This window comes from Mustela lutreola, chromosome 7 (genome assembly GCF_030435805.1).
Source record: "Mustela lutreola isolate mMusLut2 chromosome 7, mMusLut2.pri, whole genome shotgun sequence".
Lineage (NCBI taxonomy): Eukaryota > Metazoa > Chordata > Mammalia > Carnivora > Mustelidae > Mustela > Mustela lutreola.
The window spans coordinates 68,549,120-68,569,698 of record NC_081296.1 but is presented as its reverse complement, the minus strand read 5'-3'; the positions used below and the strand labels follow the sequence as shown (position 1 = coordinate 68,569,698).

The 20,579-nt window shown below is 39.7% G+C and overlaps 1 protein-coding gene and 1 pseudogene across 7 annotated transcripts in view; both read right to left on the bottom strand.

Annotated features, from left to right (window-relative positions):
* GANC (glucosidase alpha, neutral C) overlaps nucleotides 1-20,579 on the bottom strand; it is a 73,021-nt gene that overhangs the window by 25,760 nt on the left and 26,682 nt on the right. For 5 of the 7 annotated variants that reach the window (XM_059181261.1, XM_059181260.1, XM_059181263.1 and 2 more), the window contains 9 exons: nucleotides 19,920-19,965; nucleotides 16,831-16,897; nucleotides 15,373-15,469; nucleotides 13,953-14,133; nucleotides 13,580-13,733; nucleotides 8,423-8,658; nucleotides 5,244-5,370; nucleotides 4,311-4,390; nucleotides 1,404-1,547 (listed from right to left, as the gene is read on the bottom strand). In XM_059181261.1, the coding sequence (XP_059037244.1) occupies nucleotides 1,404-1,547; nucleotides 4,311-4,390; nucleotides 5,244-5,370; nucleotides 8,423-8,658; nucleotides 13,580-13,733; nucleotides 13,953-14,133; nucleotides 15,373-15,469; nucleotides 16,831-16,897; nucleotides 19,920-19,965 (1,132 nt within the window). Of the gene's footprint in view, nucleotides 1-1,403; nucleotides 1,548-4,310; nucleotides 4,391-5,243; nucleotides 5,371-8,422; nucleotides 8,659-13,579; nucleotides 13,734-13,952; nucleotides 14,134-15,372; nucleotides 15,470-16,830; nucleotides 16,898-19,919; nucleotides 19,966-20,579 lie in introns of those variants that run through there. The other 2 variants (XM_059181264.1, XM_059181266.1) reach the window with 2 other exon arrangements.
* On the bottom strand, nucleotides 15,598-15,666 carry LOC131837357 (U4 spliceosomal RNA; annotated as a pseudogene).

Sequence of the window (20,579 nt, the reverse complement as noted above, 5' to 3'; positions counted from 1 at the left end):
AGATTGACCATTTTCGTTTATTAAAAAAAAAAGCAAATGAGAACAAAAAACTGAGATTCAGAGAGGTTAAATGACTGGACCTGGCCTACATAAGAAAATTCTCTGTAGTAGTTTGCAGTTATAGCAAGAGACTTTTAAAGAGGTAAACACATACTATCTGAACTGTGCTATATGTAGCCAGTAACTCACACTGGAAAACAGACCAGTTGGTGGGAGGGCCACAGGAACACAGTTATAGTGAAAATAAGAAAGAACAATGGATATCAATTAGGGCAAATAATAACTGACAAATGTTTTGGATGTGATTGGCAAATGGAAGACAATTCTACCACCTTCTAATGGGAAGGCTAAGTAGTTAATGAAGGCTTTCTACATTTAAAAACCTGTTTTTAGGGGTGCCTGGGTGGCTCAGTGGGTTAAGACTCTGCCTTCAGCTCAGGTCATGACCTCGGGGTCCTGGGGTCATCTGCTCTCTGCTCGGTGGGGAGACCGCTTCCCCCCCCAACCCTCTGCCTGCCTCTCTGCCTACTTGTGATCTGTCAAATAAAATCTTTAAAAAAAAAAAAAACCCTATTTTTAGAAATTCTACATCTATGTTCTAAATCTTTTAAAATAAGATTTTATTTATTTGATGAGAGACACAGAAAGAGAGGGAACACAAGCAGAGGGAGTGGGAGAGGGAGAAGCAGGCTTCCCATTGAGCAGGAAGCCCAATGTGGGGCTCCATCCCAGGATCCTGGGATCATGACCTGAGCCAAAGGCAGATGCTTAACGACTGAGCTAACCAGGTACCCCTCTATGTTCTAAATCTTATTCCCCTGGTATGAGACTTGCCATTTTAGATATTTGTGAAATTTCATTAAAAAAAAAAAAGATTTTATTTATTAGAGAGAGAGAGCAAGAGCACGAGTGGTGTGGAGTGCCAGAGGAAGAGAGAGAAACAGACTTCCTGCTGAGCTGGGAGCCTGACTCAGGATTCAATCCCAGGACCCTGGGATCATAACCTGAGCCAAAGGCAGATGCTTAACTGACAGAGCCACCCAGGAAGCCCCATTTGTAAAATTTTAAAACATTTGTTTTAATTGCCTTTGTTTATGTATTATACATTGCCTACTTCAAAAGAAGTTTTGAGGTATCCAAGGCTATTTATTAATGACTCCTGTCAAGGAAGATCTTTCATGGTACCATTAATCTCATAACTCTGTAATTCATCAAGTTCATTAGAGAAAGAAAAGGTGCAAAAAAAGAAATAAGTCCTGCATTGGCTACAACCTGGTAAGATCCATTGCAATCAGAAAAGTTACACAAAGAGAAATGAACAACATAGTACGGCTATTACAAATGACTTTCAACCCAAAAGGCAGGGCACATGAGTCCAAGTGGCTTCTTTATGGATGTTTTACCTGATAAAAACCATACATGTTGTGAAGTTCCCTGTGCTCCCAATTGCCATGATGAATGGCATTCTTCTGCATGGTTAGCTCTGGCCCTCTAAATACAGAGGGCTCATTCATGTCATTCCATATGTAGAGGATGTCAGTAGATCCCTAGGAAATAAATTTCTTCTTTGGTCAATGCAATACTCCTATAGTGATGATGTTAATATGATAGCCACCCTATTCCTCTTGTATACTCCATTTCATTTATTATTACTGTGTTTCTTATCTACGCTCTCTCTTTTGTCCCAGTGCTACAATAAAAGGTCCACAGGGCAGGGAATTTTGTTCATGATAAATTCCAAACACCTAGAACAGTAGCTGAACACAGAAGGTTCCCGGTAAATATTTGTTGATGAATGAAAAAATGTTATGTGGTATTGCCTGTGAAATACAACTGCCCAGCATGCCCACTCCAAGACTTACTCTGGCGAACCCTCATACAGGAAAGGTTGTGAATGCTGACATTTAGATTCTAGAACATCCATCATCTGCTACAACTCTTAACTAAAGGCAATTAAAGCTTTCCATGATAAGATCCTGCCTTCCTTCTAATACTTTGAAAGACTGTTTTTTAATTAAAGACTTTTATTTTTATTTTTATTTGCCAGAGAGAGAGAGAGAGTGTAAGCGCACAAGTAGGGGGAGCAGCAGGTAGAGGGAAAAGCAGGATCCCTATTGAGTAAGGAACCTGATGTGAGACTTGATCCTTTGACCCTGGGATCATGACCTAAGCAAAAGCAGACACTTAACCGACTAAGCCACCCAGGCGTCCCTACTTTGAAATAGTCTAGAGTTTGTGTTCTGTACAGAATTTTCAATTTAGAGTAGGAAGGGGCTGCTAAGTCATCTAGTTGACATGGTGTTGAAATCCCTTTTATAGACTCCCTGGTCTCTGAGCATGTGAATCAGTAGCAACAGGGACAGGGAAGCTCATTCCATTACTTTCTAAAAGTCCTGCCCTTGTAACATCCTCTCAGTGGGCCTGGCTTGCCTTCTGGGATGCCACAGAGTTCCATGGGCTGTCTCACAAACATGCTAGTTGTTCAAATGCCTAGGGGAGACTTGTGTATTCTTTTGACTCTTTTTTTTTTTTTTTTTTAAAGATTTTATTTATTTATTTGTCAGAGATAGAGGGAGAGAGAGCGAGTGAGCACAGGCAGACAGAGAGGCAGGCAGAGGCAGAGGGAGAAGCAGGCTCCCTGCCGAGCAAGGAGCCCGATATGGGACTCCATCCCAGGGCGCTGGGATCATGACCTGAGCCGAAGGCAGCTGCTCAACCAACTGAGCCACCCAGGCATCCCTTCTTTTGACTCTTTATATTCAACTATTTCTAAACATGTATACTTTTTTTTAATTAATTGTTTTTACTAAAATACACTGTATTATTTGCCCCAGGGGTACAGGTCTGTGAATCGTCAGGCTTATACACATGAACAAGGCTATATGCTTTCCAGATATTTAACTACTTTAACTCCCTTTCTGTAGCACTCTCCAAGTCAAGGGTTGGCAAATGTTTTCTGGAAAAGGCCGGATAACTTTTTCTACTCTGCTGACTATAGGCCTCTTTTTCAATAACTCAACTCTGATATAGTGAAAACAGCCACAGACAGTAGAGAAATGAGTGAACATGGCCAGATTTCGCCTTTTAGGTATCCCTGCTCTAAGTTATTTTCTGTGTCCTAATACATGGTACTGAGAAGCCTAGTTTAGTGGTTAAGATTGGACATGAGAGACAAACAGACTGAATTCAAATCTTGGGTCCACCACTTACTGACATGGATTAACTGAAAAGGGTTGTTTTGTGGGTTTTTTTTTTTTTTTAAAGATTTTATTTATTTGACAGAGAGATCACAAGTAGGCAGAGAGACAGGCAGAGAGAGAGGGGGAAGTAGGATCCCTGCTGAACAGAGAGCATGATGCGGGGCTTGATCCCAAGACCCTGAGATCATGACCTGAGCCTAAGGCAGAGGCTTTAACCCACTGAGCCACCCAGGTACCCCTGAGCAGGGTTTGAAACTTCTTTATATATCAATTTCCTCATCTGTGGGATTAGAATTATAGCTCCAACTTCAGAGGTATTTGTGAAGATGAAATGGTAAAATGTACAGAAATTGCTTAGCACAGAGTTTGGCACACAGCAAATAATTCAATTTATATGAGGCATCACGATCCTCTTCAAAATTGGCTGAAAACCATTCTCTCCAAGTGATCTCTCTGGGGTTCTTAGAATATTTTAAGGATTGATTTATTATTATACCTTTTTAATTTCAAATTTTGTTACACCTTTTTTTAAAAGATTTTATTTTTTTATTTGAGAGAGAGAGAGGGAGAGCAAAAAGCAGGTAGAGGGGCAGAGGGAGAGGGAGAAGGAGAGGGGGAAGCAGGCTCTCCACTGAGCCAGGAGCCTGATGTGGGCCTTGATCCCAGGACTCTGAGATTATGACCCGAGCCAAAGGCAGATGCTTAACTGACTGAGCCAGCCAGGCACCCCTAAACCTTATCTTTATGTCACATTACACTTTGCAAGATATTCTCATAAATATCCTATCATCATCTTTAAATAAGCTATAGAATATTATTTTATGTAAAGTTTATGTATTAATTTGAAAATACAAATGTCTTATTAAGTACTTTGATATATCACAGAGTCTATTATAATAGAGGTAGAAGTCACAGCTTTTGTGCATTTGGTAATTAATATGCCACCTTTCCTGGCCATTAAAGTCTGTAATGTGGGTGCCATCCTTTGTTTTCATCCAAGTATTATTTATCAAGAGCTACTCAATAAAGCAGAATAGTTCTATTCAATCATGTTTTTTCTTCTTTCATCCTTCCAAGTAACTAGGAAAGAACAAAAGAACAAAAACAAACCTGATAAGCAGAGAAAGTGAAAAGACCTGAATACCACTCTCTGACTTTGGGATTGGTGAAATCCAAGTAAGAGGAGAGACCTGTAGAGGCAGAAAAGCAGACTGTGAGAAACAGTGGTGCTCATGCTAGGATGTGTGGTAAAGATGTGAAAGCTGGCTGATCACGGGACATCTCAGATGTAAGATGGATGATGCAGAGGCACCATCTGGCAAGAAGTGAAGGAAGGCCATGCTGGACTCTAGTGATAGTCACTAGACCACCCAATCTGAGAGGCCCAGGGGAAGGCCAACGAACAAGCATCCAGATGGAGCTTGTCCCTCACAGATGGCCCAAGACAGCCCAAGTAAGCATGGCAAATATCCTAGAGTGACCCTCTGTCCTTAAAAGAGAATGAAGTGTTCATGAGTGGTGTAAGGGGAAAGGAATGCATGGGGTGTCTCTGCAGCACATGAATTTGTGACTGAGTGCCAGGATATGATGGATTGGGGATTCCCCTTTGTCCTGGTTTCTACCAAGGCTTGAAACTAATAATTTCTGAAACAAAGAATCCAGAGCTGCTGGAAGCAGCTAAGGTCCCTCATGAAAGCCTGGGAAGCAGCAACTGTGGGCAAACAAGGCTCAGAAAATTCACAGGGAGAGACTGTGAGAACTCTTTTTATTTTCTTCTCCTCTCCGTTTCTTATTCCTTGGCTTTTTATTTTTGTTTGGTTAGAGAAATAGAGTGCTTTTTAAATTCATTCATTGATAAATGTATACAAAGCACACTGTACCAGATGTTAGGGCAGATACAGAAGAAGGCAATACCCTCTCTTTCTTAATGGTGCTTACACTGTGGCAAGGGATATCTTTAAGAAATGAGGGTGACGGTCATGAAACCTTCATTAATTGGGACTAAAGAAGTGAAATTAAAAAGTGCATAAAGTGCTATCTTACCAGGCCAGCAAACCCCTTCAAAGTCTCCTCCTTCATGATTCTTCACAAAGAAGCCCTGTTCTTTGGCCTTAACATACACTGAGTAGTCAGGATCAATCTTGATGTGGGGGTCACTGATGACCACAAGCTGTCCAGACACAGAGGTTTGAAAAGCTCATCAGTTTCATAGGAGTTATAAGTTTCAGGCTTACATCATAGTTTTGGGGTTCAAATTTTATTCAAATAATTACTAGGGTTGAAATATTTAAGACATCAGTAAAACCCTATCACTTTTCATGCTTATGGAAACTGAACTGGTATCAAAACCAGGCCAGTGCTCTTTTATAATTATTGCTGCCCAGCCAATACATGTTCTCAACATAGCAGTTACTAAGCTTCTGTCTGAGGTGCTGGGTGCTATACCTAAAGGATTAAGTCATCCCTGCTCCCTAAATATCTAGAGACTAACACTGACAAAAGCAAACATTAAGGAAAAGAAAACAAAACAAAACAAATCCCCCAAAACCCAATGGTACAGACCTATTTAGGAAGGAGGTTTGAGAAGAGCTGTGATCATAACTCTGTGTCTTCATCATTGCTATACCCTTCTAATGCCCTCACTTCTGAGTCTAGGGCCTCAAAACTCTTTATTTGGTTAGAACAACCTTCTGATCATCCTTCCTCAAGTCTATTCACATTTATTTTACACACTGAAGTTTAATTCTCCATTGATCCAACCCTTAAAAAACTTTTAATTGTGGTAAAATATACATAACATAAAATTTATCATCTGAACCAGTTTTATGTATACAGTTAAGTAGTGTTAAGTATATTCATGGTATTGTACAATGCCCAGAACTCTTTCCAGCTTGTAAAACTGAAACCATATACCCATTAAAAATAACTCCTCATTCCCTCCTCTACCCAGCCACCATTGTTCTTTCTGTCTCTATGATTTTAACTACTCTAGGTATTAAAGATTAGCGAAAATTATATAGTACTCATCTTTTTGTGAGTACTTTATTTCACTTAGCATAATGTCCTTAAGGTTCACCCATGTTGTAGTATATATCAGAATTTCCTTTCTTTTCAAGGCTAAATGATGCTCCATTGTATATATGTATGTACCACATTTTGTTTACCAAATTGTCTGCTGATGGACACTTGGTTTGCTTCTACCTTTTAGTAATTGTGAATAATGCGGATATGAACATGGGCTTATCTGCATGAGCACATCTGCTCAAGTACCTGCTTTCAATTTCTTTGAAATTGAATCCCATAAGTGGGATTCCTGGATCATATGGTAATTTTATTTTTAATTTTTTAAGGAACCACCATACGTTTTCTGTAGTGGCTGCACCATTTTCTGTAGTTTTCTGTAGTGGCTGCACCATTTTACATTCCCATGGTTAGTGTTCCAGTTTCTCTACCTCCCCTCCTCACTTAGTATTTTCTGGTTTTTCATAGTAGCCATCCTAATGGTATGAAATGTTATCTCATTGTGGCTTTGATTTGCATCTCCCTAAAGATTACTGATGTTGAGCATGTTTTCATGTGCTTATTGACTATTTGTATATCTTCTTTGAAGAAATGTCTATCAAGTCATTTTCCCATTTTTGTTTGCTTTTCGTTGTTGAGTTGTAGGTGTTCTTCATATATTCTCTATACTAAACCCTTATTCAGAAATTTTTAATGTCTCCCAAATGTATACAAAGCAGCCTACAGTAAGTTCAGATTCCCTACTACTCAAACCTTGCACATGCCTTTTCTTGCCAAACCAATCTGTGCATGTTTTCCAAACAACACTGGCTGCTTCAGCCTCTCCACCCCCTCCCCACTTCTCAGATAGAGACTCATCCTTTAGGGCTCATCGAAAATGCACACGCTCAGTATGAGTCCAGCTGGATGCAATATTCTTTCTCCTAGGCCACTCCTGACCCTGACCTTTATTTGACTGTTATATTATTGCCCAATACTGTGGTTGCTATACACCAGGCTCTCCCCTACTCACTCTAAGACCCCAAGGAGCTCATCTTTGAATTCCCTTCATCTTTAGAATAGCATTTTGAACATTTGATGGTTTCAATAAATAGTTGCTTGTAAGAACATGGGTTCTGGAGTCAGGCAGATCAGAGTTCAGATTCTTGCTCTACTACTTACACGCTTTTGTGCAAAATACAAACTATTCTTAGCCTTAGTTTCTTCATCTGAAAAATGGGCTAACAAGATCTACCTTTTAATCTTGGGATGACGGGATAGAATAATATATTCTCTCACACTCTTTGGCCCATAGTAAGTACTTGCCAAATGGTAACTATTTATTAATTGGGAAATTAGGAGAATGGGAATGAAGAATCTGACTCCATTTCTGATTGACTGTTAAGAGCTTTCAAGCCCTTCCATCCCCCCTCACCCTTCTGCCCACATCAGACAAAGAAAGCCCTGATGCTTCCTCCTTGGGTGCCAGCGGGAAGTTCAAACCACTCCAGCCCTGGGCACACATAGGAATCCCCACCCCAGTCCAACCCTCTAACCACTGTAAAAGCTGAGCTGTCTCCATTCCCAGATCTCTCAAGCCACCTTCAGACCAGCCTGGGAGTCAGCCCTACTCTTACCAGAATGCCTCCCTAATGTAACTACTTAACCTTTCCAGACCCTGTGGTGTTGATGTGATGTCCTCAATCTCGAGATTGATGCTGACATCAGAACCACATTTTGCTTTTGGGGTATCCATCATATCCCTACAGGTGGCCACAACAAACAGGACTGAAGGCTAGACCCTGTTATCCTGTGGGGCCCTGGATAGCTACGGCAGGGATGATGGTGAGGCCATCTTTCCATCACTGTTTTCCTGTTATCACAGTTGCAATTACATTATAAGGTACTATTTTATGGCCATTTTTTATCCGACGGCTCTACTCCACTATCTTGCCAGGGAAAGTTTTTTTTTTTTTTTTTTCAAGATTTTATTTATCTATTTGACAGATCACAAGCAAGCAGAGAGGCAGGCAGAGGGGGAAGCAGGCTCCTCACTGAGCAGAAAGCCCAATGTGGGTCTCAATCCCAGGACCCTGAGATCATGACCTGAGCCAAAGGCAGAGGCTTTAACTGACCGAGCCACCCAGGCACCCCAAGGCAAGTTTTAAAAATTAAACAAGTGCTTTGTGATTAAGAAGTTTCCAAGGGCTGGCTTATTTTACCTTACGGTTTTTGCTTCTGAGCAGCTCTTGCATCCCTCTGGGGTTTGGGAATCTTTTCTTGTCCCAAGTGAAGTACCTTTTGCCCTCGGTATGCTCTATGTCCAGCCACATGACATCATAAGGAATGTCATGTTCATCAAATCCTGCATCCACCGCCTTTACATCCTGCTCATTCTCGTAGTTCCAGCGGCACTGATGGTACCCCAAGGAGAAGAGAGGGGGCATGGCCTGTGTGCCTGAAAGGGGAAGATGACAACTGAGCTGGCTACCGCTACAGTGATTATTACATATTTGATAAACATTTCCTGAATGTGTACAGAGTCTAAGCACTGAGATTGGTACCCAGCATATCAAGGAGAATAAAACACAGTCCTTATACTCAAGAAAGTGACAATTTGGTTGGTGAGGCAGACATGTACATTAACTACTCCACTCTGAGGTGTAACTGCTGTGTTAAAGGTAGCAGCCTCGTGTTATGGGAATACAGTGTGGAGTCTTGAAATACTTCATAGAGGTAGTAACACTTGGTTGGGCCATGAAGGTCAAATAGGAGGAATCTACCAGAGACAATGGATAGAGCACTTAGGCACAGGTAATAGAAAAGACACAGACACAGAGGCAGAGAAGTACATGATAAGCTTCTAGGGTGGTTACACTGTGAGAGAGACCAGTAGAAGATGAAACTGGAGAGGGTCAATTTGTAAGGGGCTCTGTAGTTCACTCTAGGAATTCTAAATCTCTTATGGGAAGTTATCAAAAAGTTTGGTAATATGTAACCTTAGCAGGCCTACATTTTAGAAAAATTAGTGAGGGAGCAGTGTTGAGACTGACTTAAAGGGAAAGAGATTAAAGGCAAGAAACACTCAAATTATTATAAAAACATTTACTGATAATATGGAGGACTCTGGTCAACCACTTGCCTTTATCTCCTTTCCCTCCTAAGTTCCCAATAAAATCAGAATAAAAGAAAGAAAAAAAAAGAATAAAGCTACAAGAACAAAGAGAATGAGAGAGGAGTAATTTCAACAAAATTTTAGAAGGCAGGGGAGGAAAGGTAACAACTGATCAAAGTGAGGGAAGCTCTCACCAAAGTGCTTGTGAGACAGAGACAGATGAGAAGAGATCACCCTGCTCCCAGCACACTAGCAGATGGGAGACCATTCCCGACACGCACCCCAATTTCCAATCCCAGTACCAGAGTACTTCTAGGCAGAACCTTATTCAAATCCTTGAAAATTAGAAGGCCCCACATATAGAAATACAATAAAAAGACCTCTGAGAAAACATGGACAATACAAGAAAACAAAATAAATATCAAAACGTTATCATCAGGGGCGCCTGGGTAGCTCAGTGGGTTAAAGCCTCTGTCTTCATCTCAGGTCATGATCTCAGGGTCCTGGGATTGAGCCCTGCATTGGGAATCTCTGCTCAGTAGGGAGACTCCTTCCTCCTCTCTCTTTGCCTGCCTCTCTGCCTACTTGTGATCTCTGTCAAATAAATAAAATCTTAAAACAACAACAACAACAAAGTTATCATCAGTACCTTCGGTGAGATTAAAAAAAGATACTACACCCATGAAATAAGACTAGTATAAGATATTGGGAACAAGGAATAATCAGAGGATAAGAAAAAGTATGAAGAAATTATAGATATATAACATAAATGGAAGGTCTAGAAGATAAAATTGAGAAAATTGCTCAGAAAAAAAAAAAGGGAAATTATCACATCTGTACAGTATAAAGTAAAAAGGGAAGGGAAGAAATTGTCAAAAGAATAATGATTGCTTTCCAAAACTGAGGAACACATTTCTCAAGACTGACAGAATCCACATCTAATACCCAACACTGTAATTACTTTAAAAGATCCATATAAAAGCATTTTATTGTCAAATTTCAGAATTTCAGAATTATCAGAAATTTCAGAACACATTTCAGAGAGATCATATACAAAGAAACAACTCAGAGTGATTTTCAAGCAAGAAGATGGAAGGTAAGATATGTCTCCAAAGGCAAAGGAAACAAAAGCGAAAATAAACTTTTGGGACTTCATCAAAATCAAAAGCTTCTGCACAGCAAAGGAAACGGTCAAAAAAACAAAGAGGCAACCCATGGAATGGGAGAAGATATTTGCAAATGACAGTACAGACAAAAGGTTGATATCCAGGATCTATAATGAACTCCTCAAACTCAACACACACGAAACAGGCAAACATATCAAAAAATGGGAAGAAGATATGAACAGACACTTCTCCAATCAAGACATACAAATGGCTATCAGACACATGAAAAAATGTTCATCATCACTAGCCCTCAGGGAGATTCAAATTAAAACCACATTGAGATATCACCTTATACCAGTTAGAATGTGTCGGAGGCAGGCCCCTGGCCAGGGCGGCCTCCACCATTAAAAGATGGCGCCTGGCTAGTTGCCAGGTTAGGATTGCCTCGTGAGACTAAGCAGGACGCCCAAAGAGGAAGTAAACAGCATTGGTTGCTAGCGAAGTTGTTCGTTTAGGTGCACAGCCTGATTCGCTCCCTCCTGTACCCTGCTCACTGATTGGTCATGTAAGCGTATGTAAGTGTGTAGACTTGCGGAAATAGAGAGAGAGAAGATGCATCCGAACCAGGGTTCTTGTCGTCCTTGCGGGGCGAGGGCGATAAGAATGGCCAAAATTAACAAAACAGGAAACAACATGTGTTGGAGAGGATGTGGAGAAAGGGGAACCCTCTTACACTGTTGGTGGGAATGCAAGTTGGTGCAGCCTCTTTGGAGAGCAGTGTGGAGATTCCTCAAGAAATTAAAAATAGAACTTCCCTATGACCCTGAAATTGCACTCGTGGGTATTTACCCCAAAGATACAGATGTAGTGAAAAGAAGGGCCATCTGTACCCCAATGTTTATAGCAGCAATGGCCATGGTCGCCAAACTACGGAAAGAACCAAGATGCCCTTCAATGGACGAATGGATAAGGAAGATGTGGTCCATATACACTATGGAGTATTATGCCTCCATCAGAAAGGACGAATACCCAACTTTTGTAGCAACATGGATGGGACTGGAAGAGATTATGCTGAGTGAAATCAGTCAAGCAGAGAGAGTCAATTATCATATGGTTTCACTTATATGTGGAGCATAACAAATATCATGGAGGACAAGGGGTGTTAGAGAGGAGAAAGGAGTTGGGGTAAATTGGAAGGGGAGGTGAATCATGAAAGACTATGGACTCTGAAAAACAATCTGAGGGGTTTGAGGTGGCGGGGTGGGTGGGAGGTTGGGGTACCAGGTGGTGGGTATTATAGAGGACACGGATTGCATGGAGCACTGAGTGTGGTGAAAAAATAATGAATACTGTTTTTCTGAAAATAAATAAATTAAAAAAAAAAGAAGATAGAAGGTAAAAGAGACATGCCTTTGAATTCTGAGAGAAATAATTTTCAATCTAGCTAGCCAAATGATCAATCAAGGGTGAAGGTAGAAAAAGAGATGTTTTTGTACCTGCAAAGATGCAAAAAGTGTACCTCCAATGCACACTTTCTTAGGAAACTCCCAGGATGACAGCTGTGCAGAGAGCCCAAAGAGAATCCCAATGGGGGCAGGACAGAAAGATCTGGGAAGGAAGTCTCTGGGGAGTAAAGTGAAATGAATACAATATGACACTCTTGAGTATTTGAAAAGTATAACCACTAAATATTGAGTCAAGCAAAAATGAAGATGTAACTGTAATGATATTGGTAAAGAAGAAAGAGCAATCTGATTGAGTTAAATCCTCATCAACAGATAATCTATAAACTTAAAACTTAGCTTTCCTTGGACATGGTGGTATATCCACTGTTTCTGAAGCATTTTCCTATAAACTAGGCTTAGAACAGTGTTGAAGGGCCCTGTAGGTGGGCCTTCACAGTACTTTTTCCTATATGAGTGTCTTTACATATCTATAAATTTTTGGTCATTTCTTCCATCAAAGTTGGAATCAAATTCTTCCTCCTCAATATGGGCTGGATCGAGGGGCTTTTAACAGAATGCAGCAGTAGCAATGCTGCGTTACTTTTATTTGTAACAGCTTTATTGAGATATAGCTCAAATATCATAAAATTCAACCAATTAAAGTATACAGTTCAATTTTGGGGGATATATTACACTACCATTTTTTTAAAAGTGGCAAAAATATGCAATACATAAAATTGGCCATTTTAACCATTTATTTAGGCCTTTTAAATTTCTTTCAGCAATGTTTCATAGTTTTAATCACCTACTTGGTTAGAGATATCCTTAGGTAGCTTATTCTTTTGGATGTTATAAAGGGAATTGTTTTCTCAATTTCTTTTTTAGATTGTTCATTGCTGGTCTACAGAAACACAACTAATTTTGTGTGATTACAGACCCTGCAACTTTGGTGAATTTCTTTATTAGTTCTGGTAGTTCTTTGTGGATTCTTTGGGATTTTCTAACATCTTGGATCACATCATCTGTGAAAAGAAATAATTTTACTTCTTCCTCTTCAATTTGGATGCCTTTTATTTCTTTTTATTGCCTAACTTTGCTGGCTGGAATTTCTAGTACAATATTCAGTAGGAGTGGTAAAGTGGGCAGCCTTGTCTTGTTTCTGGTCTTAGGGGAAAGCTTGCAGTCTTTCACCCCTGAATAGGGTGTTAACTGTGGATTTTTCATAAATGCCTTTTATCATATTGAGGAAGCTTCCTTCTACTCCTAAACTTCTGAGAGTTCTGATCATGAAACAGTGTTGGATTTTGTCAAGTGCTTTTTTCTGCATCAACAGAGATGATCTTTACATCTTTTAAAGACAAAATGCTTTAGTGCTAAAGCCAGTGGTATGTTTTAATGGAGCAGAGAACATAGAAAAGTTCAGGTTGGGACACTGATTGTCTGAGATGAAGGCAGAGAAAGCCCACAGCTTAAAGGGTCTGAGGAAAGCAAACGGAGAGTATTAAGGATCAGAGAGTAGAGCGTTCTAGCTCCAGGACATTTTACCAAGCTGAATGGGATGAAGGTGGAAGGAGAAACGTTTGCTTCTTGAAAAGCTTGGGTAAATTGTGTATACATTCTATATGGGTGCAACAAATATTAACTTACAGTGATGATACATAGGAGAGAGGAATTATAATGGGATAAGAGGCTGGCACTTCCACATGCAAGTACCTGTAAGGTATGAATACTGCTTGAAGACGTCAGAAGGCGTAGGTCCCATCAGCAGAAAGACATCAATGATTCCACTCTCTGACATCCAGTGCACATCAGTTCGACATCTGACTTTTTGCTTAGCTGCAACTGGGCCCATCTGGGTTACCGTGTACTAGAAAAAGAGTGGAATGAAGTTCTAAAGAATTTCCCTCATATTGTAATATGTAAGTATCATCCATAGGTCAGTAACAGGTACATATTATTAACTTTCACTGATTATACTGCAAAGGCTTTGGTGGCAGAAAACTGTCACTACAAAGTCCAGAGCTAGAATTACACTGGTTTTGTTTCTTACATAAGCATGGCATGCAGTCACGATTCATAAGCTCACCTTTACTGCAGGCTCCGTATTGATCTCCACTAGAGTTTCAGAGGCATTGAGCCAAAAAATGCCTAGAGTTCTACCTAGTTTGTGGGCCAGGAGATAAGGCACTGAACCATAAATGCCCATTTTGTCATGTATTTTATATCCATAGACATCCAGGTTATAAAGACGGTAAGCATCACCATCACTGAAACACACAAAGATGGACTATCAGCAGTAATAACCACAAATATATTATTATCAATGAATAGCATAGCTCCAATCTCCCCTGCAAACCCTTGAGTCCTATGCATCTTTCAAGTCTCAACTTTTTTTAAAAGATTTTATTTATTTATTTGAAAGACAGAGATCACAAGTAGACAGAGAGGCAGGCAGAGAGAGAGGAAGGGAAGCAGGCTCCCTGCCGAGCAGAGAGCCCGATGTGGGGCTCGATCCCAGGACCCTGAGACCATGACCTGAGCCGAAGGCAGAGGCCCAACCTACTGAGCCACCCAGGTGCCCCTCAAGGCTCAACTCTTAACACCTCCCTAACCCAAATATGGTTAATATGATTCCCTCCTTTGATTCCTTTAGCCTCCCCTCTTGTGACAATTGGCATGCACGGTCTCATATCTTAGATATCTCTTCCGAGTATCTCTCCTGAGGTGAGGACTGTTTCCTGTGACTTCTCCACAATAGCAAAAAAAGAGCAGATATAATTGGCAAATTTTGTATTTCTCCACTGCCAGAACAAAATGACAGTCTCTTAACATGCTTCCACAGTGCTGAGTAGGGAAAGATGGGGAACTGAACTGGGGTGGGGAGGCCAAAGCTTGGCTTGGTGTGTGAGCAGCACAGTTTCTGATTTGCTTGTGACCATGCCCACCTGTTGACCAGGTGTGCAAACAGCATTTCAACCCAGCAAACTTGATCAGACTCTTCTTTTTGGTTTGGATTCCTCTCAGTCTGATACCTCTGGCATTTACTTGTCAATAGTGTTAGTTTGAAATGATCTCCCTGAAGGAATCAAAGGTGACATAAGATACCACACTTTTCCATTCTCTGGCTCACTGTCCTTTTTTGGTAGGGAGACTTTTTCTAGGTCAGTGATTTTCACAGGATATTCTCTCAGGTTCCACAGAGAGGCCTTGAGGAGTGAAAGCAAAAGCTGGGGAAGTGGTGATGAGGCTATCTCCCCTATTTTAACCACAATCATTCCATATTTTTATTTCCTCTGTATATTTTGGGTTCAGCATTACAGTTTTTTAAATGTTCAATTTTTTGCCAAAAAAAAGTAAGATAAAAATTAAGAACCACTGCTCTTAAAGATCTATAAGCAGTATCAAGGAGGAAAAGGCTAGGCACATATTGGCCCAGGCTCAGACAACTCAAATGTTTTCCCTTCTAAGTTTAAACCAGAGCATCCTATAAGAATTTTTCACTTTACCTAGTATTTTTAAGTTGGTGTGAGTCTGCATGTTGCGGGATCCCATAGAGATGCTCAAATCCATGCAAGGAGAAATCCAAACCAATGGAGGCAGGACCTATGGGGACCAGAATACTGAGTTTTGCTTCTCTGTAGGACAATCAATTAAGGAGACTCATTTACCTGTGACTAGGGATCGAGAGACCTGAACTTGGCCTGATCAGTTGGCAAATCACGTGTGTGCTCTTTCTCAATTAGCAATAAACACGCCTCGGATAAACCTCATTGGCTACGATACTGCCACTGCTCAAAGCTTGTGTGCCCTTTCTATAAGATGCTAAATTCAGGTACTGTGGGGATGCAAACATGCACAAGGCAAAGTTCTGGTCACTTAGTAGTGTTTCTTTAGCTATGTGCTTAAGCTCTTCATGTCCTCATTTATACTAAACCTCCTTTCTATCCGTAAAATACGGCTATGAAGTTTTAAATTTTTTTCTAATCTAAATTTTCCTAAAATGTATTGCATGCTTATTTACATTAGGAAACAAAGGATATTGAGCAATTTTAATCTTCACTATATAAAAGACTGGGTGTCTTCTTATGATCATTTATTCTTATTGCGTATAGGAACAGTAATGTAAAAAGTATCAGAAAGATCTTTCCTGGCTCCTCCCTGTGATTGTAGATAGGTAATTTTTTTTTTTTTTTTAACCAGAAACAAAGTCCTTTATTTAACAATTATTTTAGAGATATGGGGAAAAATGCAAGTAACTAGGAGAAATAAGAGACTTAAATTCACTCTTAGGAGAAGTTGTGGATGTGAAATGGTCCTTATTTAAAGGAATTTATGGAAAAGGGGTACTATAGAGAAGGTAAAAGAGATTATGATGTTACAGAAAGGAAAGCCCGATGGCCCCCCTACTTATACATTTTGGACATGTTGTCAGTCCTAATCATTATCCTAGGCTATAGATCCAGATGCTAGAACAGAAATTCTCAAGGTGTTAGGGAAGAGACAAACTACCACTATCACAAAATCTAGTGAGAAATGTCACAGATTGGCATGTGAGAAACATGTGAATGATGGGGAGGCCTGGAGAAGGTTGAGAACCAATGGCTTGAAATATTGGAGCTAATGAGCTCTAGAACTTCATTTCTCATCACTTGACTCTCATAAAAATAGAATGTGAAACTTGTGGCTGTTTGATATACTAAGTAGTACTAGCAGTGTGCTGACCTAGGCCCCTAACATGAGATCAACAACTCCATGAGGCCTATATTTCTCTTTCATTCCCCACAAAAGGTACACATTCACTCTTTCTCTGTTGCAGTGCATTACTGAAGAATAAAGGACCCAAATCTGAGATTTCTGTTCCCCTTACAGAAATCACTTGTTTGGGCCAAGGCTCAGGGACTTTAGGTAGCAATATTTAGCCATTTTTGGCAAGATCTGTTTTAATACTACAATTTCAACTTTACCATTAACTTTGCTATCCACAAATTTTCCGAATTTCTCCTCCCACAGGCCCAGATCGTCTTGGTCTTCCTGATGGCATAAGAAGAGCAAATTGAGTTTATATACTGCAACAAATGTGGTTACCACAACAGCACATTTTATTTGGATTGTTAAAAAACTAGACTGAGAAAATGAGTATCTTTTAAAAGACCTGTGTGTGATGACAGTATATTTAACAAATTTGATCTGTGTTCTATATAAATCCCAGCAATCATCCTCCTTATGAACTGGAGCTGACATGAATATGATTTTTTATTGTGGTAGACTAGACATAACATAAAATTTACAATTTTAACTACTTATTTTCCACTTTAACCAGTTTATTTATTTTTTTATTTTAAGTAATCTCATATCCAACATGGGGTTTGAACTCATGTACCTGAGATGAGGAGTCACATGCTCTACCAACTAGGCCAGCCAGGGCCCCCCATTTTTTTTCATGCACATTAATGTCAACAGTGACATTAAGTACATTCACATTGTTGTGCAACTATCGTCACCATCCATCTCTGGAACTTTTATATCCCAAACTGAATCTCCATACCCATTAATGAAAAACTCCCCATACCTTCCACCCCCAACTTGTGACAACCACCATTCTACTGCCTATCTGTATGAATCTGACTACTGCATATATTGCACATAACTAGAATCATGTAGTATCTGTCCTTTTCTATTTTTGCTTATTTCACCTAGTATCATGTCTTCAAGATTCATCCATTTTGCAGCATGTGTCAGAGTTTCTTTCCTTTTTAAGGTTGAGTAATAGTCCATTGTATGTGTATACCATATTTTGTGTGTGCATACATCTGTCAATGACCCTTGGGTTGCTGGACGGCTTTCGCCTTTTGGCTACTGTGAATGATGTTGCTAAGAATACAAGCATACAAATGTTTGAGTCCCTGTTTTCCCTTTTGGATATATATCCATAAGCGAAATTGCTGGACCATATTGTAATTTTATGCTGAGTTTTCTGAGTAACTGCCTCACCGTTTGACATGAGTATCTTTACACAGTTCAAAATGATGTGAAAGCACTTTGAAAAACAGTCTTTACAGAAGTCAGATTTTTAAAATTCTTTTTTTCCCTTGTAAACATGTGAGGCAAAAAATTAGAATCAAATAACTTGAGTCCCAAAGCAAATGTTTTGGATGAGATGAGTACTTCCCCGCCCTCCTTCAATTAGCTAAACCAAATGAGAAGTCAAGACTGCTCAAGTTCATAGTCTTTTGATGCAGAGCTAATGAATTTTCTCGGCTTTACAAGTTTCCTTTCTTGGCTTTACAAGTTTCTTTCTTCCTCTCTGGTAGAATGAAAAAGTTTGCTAGAAATTGTGTGTTTGTGTGTGTGTGTGTGTGTGTGTGTGTGTAATGCATGTTTCTTTAAAAAAAAAAAACAAAAAAGAGCCCTTGCACATTTCTAGGTGGTTTCTTCATAATTATAAGCTTCTATAAAGTGAGCCTCTGTTTGTGTGTATGTTTAAATCACATCTGAATTCTTGGGCGCCTGGGTGGCTCAGTGGGTTAAGCCGCTGCCTTCGGCTCAGGTCATGATCTCAGGGTCCTGGGATCGAGTCCCGCATCGGGCTCTTTGCTCAGCAGGGAGCCTGCTTCCTCCTCTCTCTCTGCCTGCCTCTCTGCCTACTTGTGATCTCTCTCTGTCAAATAAATAAATAAAATCTTTAAAAAAAAAAAAAAAATCACATCTGAATTCTTAATGTAGGGACTATTTTCCTTGGGTCTGTGGATGGGCTTTAGAGTTTGGGAACTCCTTCAAACAGTATGAAAATTTTGTTCTACAGAGATGGTTCATAGCTTTCATCAGATTCTTACAAGGACATCAATTACACAAAATCACTAAGCTATCTAATTAGAGGTCTCCCCAAAGCTGACTGGACATGTTACAAAACTGTGTAAGGCTATGTCTTAGTTGTCCTTCTCTATTTGAAAAATGGGAAAAATATTCTCTCTCATATTCATTAGCACGGGTCAGTTTTCAAGAGGAAGATGCATGTCCTTACTGCACTGGAAATATTTTTTTACCATTCCTGGTAAAGGGGTTAGGGGTCCTTTGAAGATGCATGTGGCTTTGGATGAAGAGATTATTTCTGGAATGCCCATTTCCCATAATTTAGCTAAAATAATCTTTTAAAAACAGACACCAGACCACATATCTCTGTTGCTTACAACCTTTCCATAGTTTCCCTTTGCCCTTAGTCCAAAAAGTCCAAAAAGGTCAACAAGACATCGAAGAATGACAGCTCCAGGTAATGGGGGACTCTGATTTATTTAACAATACATCATCAGTTCCTCAAACAGTAACTGGCATATAGGAAATACTCAATGAACATTTGTTGAATGCAAGAATTATTACAAGACTTGCCACAGAACTGCCCTGCCTATCTGTCTGGCCTTTAGTTACATAACACCTTTACCTTTGCTTTTCTTTCTCCCACTAAAAAGTATATATATTTTAAAAATTTCTTCAGATGTGCTTCTTCCTACCTCAAGGTCTTTGAATATGAAATTCCGCCTACCTGGAATATTCATTTCCCACCTTTTGACTAGCTAATGTATCTTCGTGCATCAGTTTCAGTTAGAAAACCATTTCCTTCAGGAGGTCTATCTTGAACCTCGTCTTGGTCAAGCTCCTTGTTATATTCTCCTACAGCACTCTTCCATAATACTCCTCATGCTTGTACTTGGTCAGTGTCTATCTTTCCCATTAGATGCTAAGATTCATAAGGACAGGTTGGGATTTGTTTTATTCACTGCTCATCCTTCTTGCTGAGCGTAATTTTTTGAACTGGCACAAAAGCAGACACTCAGGAATTACCCATTTTATGAACGAATAAATACATGAATAAACAAAGGAACGAAAGAATGAGATGACAAGGTGAGCAAAAGAGATAGGTGGTCCCATATTTATGCAGTAGAGGGTTTATCAAGTACCGGCTCTGAGAGGAAGGGGAGAACAGAACCGTTGTATTCCACATCATGATGATGATGGTGAAAGAGATTTTAAAAAAGATAAATCGCTCAATCTAGATTACCTGAGAAGTGTCAGCTGATGTGTCCTCCTTATTTTCTTTGGTAGCTCTGTTTTAATAAAAAGAAAATTGTTTCACTCATGGGAAGATTGACAGAGTTTTGTTCAACAATGATTTTAATTTCTAAATTTTGAGGACCCATTAATTATATCTTTTAACTTATTAAAAATAATGTCATTACAAAAATAAGTTTATGAAATCGAACATTTATGATGAACATCAATCCAATAGCTTCGTTTATTAAGATGTATTTATATTTGAATAAATATAAATGTATTATACTTACATATAATACATTTTTATACATTAAACGGTGTTCCTATTTTTTCTGTGAATTGTCTATCCATCTGCATTATGTGTTAATTTTTTTAGTGTAAAATAAAGTATGACTGGGGCGCCTGGGTGGCTCAGTGGGTTAAGCCGCTGCCTTCGGCTCAGGTCATGATCTCAGGGTCCTGGGATCGAGTCCCGCATCGGGCTCTCTGCTCAGCGGGGAGCCTGCTTCCCTCTCTCTCTCTCTGCCTGCCTCTCCGACTACTTGTGATTTCTCTCTGTCAAATAAATAAATAAAATCTTAAAAAAAAAAATAAAGTATGACTATGGAAGGGTATATAACGTAAGTTCAGAATTAAAGAATAATACGAAAGTGAACAACTGTGAACC